The 6,511-nt window shown below is 34.8% G+C and overlaps 1 protein-coding gene across 1 annotated transcript; it reads left to right on the top strand.

Moving 5' to 3' along the window:
• Nucleotides 1-545: 545 nt before the first annotated feature.
• Nucleotides 546-5,878, top strand: LOC134243754 (relaxin receptor 2-like). The gene is made up of 3 exons (XM_062725998.1): nucleotides 546-796; nucleotides 2,466-2,605; nucleotides 5,736-5,878. Exons 1-3 carry the CDS (start codon nucleotides 598-600, stop codon nucleotides 5,814-5,816), a joined length of 420 nt encoding a protein of 139 aa, XP_062581982.1. The 5' UTR covers nucleotides 546-597; the 3' UTR covers nucleotides 5,817-5,878.
• Nucleotides 5,879-6,511: the final 633 nt, after the last annotated feature.

Genomic DNA, 6,511 nt, shown 5'->3' with positions numbered 1-6,511 from the left:
AGCATCTATGAAGTGGAGTGTGTTGCCCCTCATAATGAGATATCTTCTTGTGAGCAATTAATCAGCGTTCCTGTTCTAAGTGTTGTTATCTGGTATGTGGCATTTCTGGCTACATTTGGAAATATTGTTGCCCTCATAAGTAACATCATAACATTTAAAGATAAATCCTCCATTGAATACTTGATTTTGTCTTGTAATCTGAGTATTGCTGATTTGTTCATGGGAGTATATCTTTATATAATAGCTATTGTTAATCTTATGTATACTGGTGTATATAGGTTTGAGGACTATAAATGGCGGCATAGTAGTGTTTGTATTTTTGCAGGGATATTAGCCACAATGTCAAGTGAAGCATCAGCTTTGTTTGTATTGCTCATCACTTTCGACAGATTTGTATCAGTCAAACATCCATTTTATCCAAATAAACGAAGATGGGTGATTTTATTATCTGTTTTCTCATGGGCTCTTTCTGTTTCTCTATCTTTATTTCCTATTCTAGCTATGGAGTTGTCAGTCTTTGAAGATTTTTATGCACAGTCTCCTGTTTGCATAAGTTTACCATTATCTGTCCACAGACAAAGTGGTTGGCAATATTCCATGGTCATTTTTATTGGGTTGAATTTCATTATTTTCGTTGGTATCAGCATTGGACAGTTTCTGATTATCTTGGAAGTAAATAAATCTGGAAAAAATAGCCAAGCCTCCAACTGTCGCCGAAGGGAAATAGCACTAGCCAAGTCTGTCGTTGCCGTGGTCATCACTGATCTTCTGTGCTGGGTACCTATAGGAATTATTGGTAAGTTTGTGTGCATATTTATGGATATTACTTGTAAATTGGTAAGTCCGTGCTCGATACTTAATGTGATTATTCATAAGTTTGTGCTGAACTTAAAATAAGGAAATTTTTGGTCAGTTTTGTGCATGCTGGAATTATTGGCAATTTTGTGCTGAATAAATTTGACAACTGTTGGAAAGTTTGTGATGATTATATGAGGGAAATATTGTTAGGTTTAGACTACCCCGGTACTGTGATATGTTTCTTTTTTTAAAATACTATTTATGTAATTCTTGCTATAGAGAAAAAACGTTAGATATGACTGATTCTTCTTGTCCAACTTGTGTCTAGTACAATTTTTCTAGAATAAACGTAAAATGCATTGTTATACCCCCCGCTTGAAAAGCGGGAGGGTATATAGTAATCGTTAATTCTGTCCGTCCGTCCGTCCGTATGTTACTCTTTGGGGTACCCATCTCTTATCCGCAATTCCTCTCATACCACTGAATGAAATTGATGAAACTTTCACAGAATCTTTATTACATATTGCCATTGTGCACCTCCTATTTTACTTTTTTGATCCGACACATATTTTGGGTATCCCGGCCACAGGAAAACATGGACATTTTCACCAGTTATAACCATATGGGAGGCGGAGGTATCATTTAGTGAGCTCATTGCTCACAGTACCTCTAGTTTTTAATACAGGCTTGAAGACACCTCCCGCATAGGTTAATGACTGTCGCGGTACATGTATCACTGCTTCTGTTTTGTGTCTATTTTTCTTCGGATACTTAGTTGAAATTCTCAGCACCCACGATTTTAATTATTAAACTGAAATATTAAATTTGCTGGGTTTTTTTTTTTACTAATCCAACCGTGAATTTGATTTACGTGTCATCATTGTGTATTCTAACTCACGCGTAGAAATATACAAGATTGATTGTATACTGTTTAACGTCCCTCTCCAGAATATTTCACTGATATGGAGACGTCACCATTGCCGGTGAAGGGCTGCAAATTTAGGCCTATGCTCGGCACTTACGGCCTTTGAGCAGGGAGGGATCTTTATTGTGCCACACCTGCTGTAACACGGGGCCTTGGTTTTTACGGTCTCATCCGAAGGACCGCCCCATTTAGTCGCCTTTTACGACAAGCAAGGGGGACTGAGGAACTTTTCTAACCCGGATCACCACGGGGTGAAATATACAAGAAAAACTTGCTCTAATGTGACGTCTCAATCAGGCTTTAATAAAAATGTTACGATTTTGAGCATGATGAATTATTTGAGAAACATACACAAGATATATACAGCTTTAATCCTGGTACAAAATACACTTTTGGCAAAAAGAAATTATGGTACTGGCGTTTCTAGGGATGCTGAGGTTTTATGGTATTTATGGTATTGAATTTTCTAGGTATGCTGACCTTTTATGGTATTGTCGTTTTTAGGTATGTTGACATTTCTAGGTATTGACATTTCTAGGTATGTTGACATTTCATGGTATTGACAATTTTAGGTATGCTGACTTTTTATGGTATTGACGATTTTAGGTATGTTGGCATTTCTAGGTATTGACCTTTCTAGGTATGCTGATGTTTTATGGTATTGACGTTTTTAGGTATGTTGACATTTCTAGGTATTGACCTCTCTAGGTATGTTGACATTTCTAGGTATTGATTTTTCTAGGTATGCTGACGTTTTATGGTATTGACGTTTCACTGGAAGTCTACGCCTGGATCATAGTGCTCGTTTTACCGGTGAATTCTGCTATTAACCCAATACTTTATACTCTGTCGGCCATCATACGAGAAAGGGGACGGCGAAGGGTAAATATTATCTCAAATTCTAATTGTAATTTATAACAGTGCACGTTTGTACATGTACATATACCATTATAAATATAATAGACAAGAAAACATTGATGTAACCATCAATTGTCGCCCGGGAAATATATAAGATAAACAATGGAATTGAGTCTTGATCATTAAACCGCTTCTTCAAAAATAATGAAAAGGCATGCGTCTAATTGATGGAGACGATAGTAGCGAATATTTTGAAAACTTGCAGTCAGCTAAAAATCAATCAAAAGCGATGCCATTTTAAACTTGATGACTTCCTCAAGTAAATGTTGGCTGCATAAAATATAAATTGAAGTTAGACACACGCATCATCTATATTTAAAAATGTATTCATTTTCAACTTTAGAATATAAAACACGAACTGTGCAGAAGAAGTTTTTATCCGAGAAGTAAAAATCGATGTTCCAGAAAAAGGGACCTGTCATTTTTTCGAAAGTTAATGATAAGCAACTTTATATCAAATATGGAAAGCATATATATTTTAACAGATTCACTTCATGGAAGTAAATATATACTGAAAGGAAATAAAAACGCATAATAGCATAATAGCGAAAAAAATTTAACTATGTGGCCGAAAATTATGAAATTTGGTCAGATGTGTGATTTGGTTACTGTGCACTTAAATCGCTGGTCAAAATTACTCAACCATAAAATGTATGGCGTCACGTAGGGGAAGTGATAAAAAGCTAAATGCACGTGCATGTTGATGATGACATTTTTGTGATCCCATTTTGTAGTGCCAATCGATGCATTAGAGTTACACACATCGTTTTCCGATATTTGCAGTCAGTATAAATTTCTTGCAATCATGGTATGGCTGACGTAAGTTACATTGGGTCTAGTAATTGAGTTCCATAAGTAAATAAAAAGGCAACAATATGTTGCTGTGCTGTTTGTTTTTAAATTTTCAACCAAAAAAAATTTTTCGGTTGTCAGAGAGTAACTTAAAAGGTTTCCAACCAACCATGACGGTGATGTTGGCGCGTAACAACGTCACATCAAGATAGGGCTTTTCATCATGCTACCTCGGTTATTGTCAAGTCATTATCACTGACATCGATATTTTAACAGCAGACGGTCATACTCATATTTTCACCCTAATACTGACAGAAACTCTCTGCTCTAATTTGGTACGCAAGCTTGGCAACTTTACGTCTATTTTTACTCTCACGAGCGAACGTACGCGCCGTATGCGTAATGTTTTTAGCTTGAGAAAATGTAACCAGTGTTTGTCGAGACTTCCTTATAAACATTCACGTGTACCAAATCAGCTAGATTCTGTAAATTCTATCCTTAATCGAAAATTTGTGGGATTCATTGGGCGGGGGGATTTGTTGGCTTTGGAATAATACAGCCACTCTCAACCATTAACAATATTGTCGGAAGGCTTGAATGATAATTCTATGATAAAGATTAATGCTCAGGTGAACTCAATGCACACGAAAGTCAAGGCAGTTACTGATGCGCAAGGGAGATGATGAGAATTTTTATTTTAATTTTTGGGGGTATCGACATATCAATTTCAATATCTCAGGAATTATCAGTCAAAGTCACACAAGATTTCGGTTACTTGTTGTTTAAAGTTGGATTACATTGTTTGATAACAATACTGGAAAACATTTTGGAAATAAAAATTTTGATTTTATCTAAAAGTTTATTATGTGTTTCTTTTTCCTTTCAGTAAATTATGTATCTCGTAATTTTTGAACGGAAAGGACATTCTGATTAACAATCTTTTCAATGTTTAGAAAACCTAAATCACTACTTCCACCCCAATCCCCATATACCAACACTTAAACTTATATGTATAGAGCAGCCCGGTCCTCCGGGCTGCAATTATTTACATTTGTTTAATGAAGAAAGAAAGTTTTAACCATAACATTAATATAGATGCAATAAACATAAGGTAATGACATTATTAAAATCGAACACATAATTTGGAGAACACATTTGTAAATGAGATGTTTATTGCGTTAATTTAAAATTTTAAAGCAACTTGAAGTGATTAAAATGATAAGAGAGTCGTAATACCCATTGTGAAGAACGTGGTTCAGAAGTCCTAGGTGTTAACCCAATATCTCAAAGATCGCTGGTTCGAGCCTTACTGTATTCACTTGACAGTGTGTGCTGTTTCCCTTGACAAGACGCTTTATTTGCTTGTCTTCGTCCACCAATCCTCAGTGGCTACCGGCTTATACTGGGATAAGTCTGTCTGTGGTAGACTGCAGTCCCAATGGTGGGAGAGTGGGGTTTAAATACTCTCATCCTGTTGGCACAAATGAAACCGAGAATAATAATCGGCCTTATGAACCAAATAAATCGTAGATGGTAAAAACGTAATGATAAGGATAAAAATAACAAAGAATGTCCGATCTCAAAAAGGTTTTTCAGCAATACAATTTGTGATTGGGGAATAAAAGACGTAAAATTCCAGGGAAATCTGGGATTGGGTTCCTTAGAGGAAATGAGCATCACCTGAGCCATTTGTTTTGATATACAAGTACAGTAAAACTCGTTTAGTACGAACACGGATTTAGCAAATTAAGGGATAAAGCGAAGTTTTGTGGGTCCCCGGCAAAATTATTAACAAATATTTGTAAAATTTTACGGTTATAACGAACTCTGATATAACGAATTTACGGATATAGTGAACTGATTTTGAGTCCCGTTGAAGTTAGTTATAATGATATTTACATCTTTTATAACGAACTCTCAGAGATTATTAAAAAAATTATAAACTGATCTAACCCTATTTCCTTTAAGCATTTGAATATAAAAATTAATTCAAAATAAAACCTAAGTTAATGAAGATATGTTTAGTAATATTTCCTTCCCTAACATATTTAGTAGAAATAACTGAAGGAAAGCATGCAAAGCTATAATGGTTATACGAATTCGTTATACGGATATAACGAATTACGGAAATAGCGAATCAAATTCAAAGGTCCCAAGGACTTCGCTATAACCGAGTTTTACTATAGCTTCGAATTCACATATTCCATGTGTGAAAAGTGATTTTTCTATCAAATAAATCTATTATTTATTGCTCACTGAAACTGCAGATGCGTTTAACAAATATTGTCAATTTTTGTTTCAGGTACTTGAAAGTAATATGCTGAGAAGAATTCAAATGCTCACCAGTGAGAATGATCGCCTCAAACAGCGAAGACAGTCTTAAAGACTACCAAGGTTGTTTAAAGAGACTCCGCATAATGGAAAATTCCTTCTTTGAGTAAAACAAAGGTTCTCAGACTTTTTTGTCGACTTAGCTTAAAATCTTAATACTGTATCTTTCATTGATAGTTTATGTAAAATGAAATAAAAAAATTCTCTAGCCGAAAATTTCGTTCTTTGTCAGATGCTAGAAGTTCAGCAAATTTATTTGGAGCGCCATTACCTAACAAAAAAATTAGGCTTGAAAACGGTTAGATTTCAAAAATATGGAGTTAAAATTGGGGGAAAATCCGTTACATGTAATACGCAAGTAAAATAGTTATGTAGTCTCATTTTTAGAAGAATTGAGTAGGTATGAATTGAATGGAAAGCATAAAATCAAGGACATATTTACTAACGGGATAGGCAACTCCTTCATTGCCATGTTTATTTAACCAAAACATCGCACATAACACTACAAGTTTTTCACTTTACTCTTATTCCAAGTAAACAAGGAGTTTTCTGATTATAATAATTTATTCCTTTAATGTGTAGAAATTGATTTATTAATAAGTTTTCAAGCATAATAATAAGATAATTTAAATATGAAGCAAACAAACACCGAAAACGGCGATATCTCGGAAATATGGCTGATCGGTGCATGTGCTGATTTTGCATAAAACAAAATTATTACCGAGATAAAGAGTATAATGCATATTT

The sequence above is a fragment of the Saccostrea cucullata genome, unplaced genomic scaffold (genome assembly GCF_032062105.1).
Source record: "Saccostrea cucullata isolate Sc308-1 unplaced genomic scaffold, CSIRO_AGI_Scuc_v1 ctg21601, whole genome shotgun sequence".
Classification (NCBI taxonomy): Eukaryota; Metazoa; Mollusca; class Bivalvia; order Ostreida; family Ostreidae; genus Saccostrea; species Saccostrea cuccullata.
Note: the sequence above shows the minus strand (reverse complement) of the source record. Positions and strands in the feature narration are given on the sequence as shown.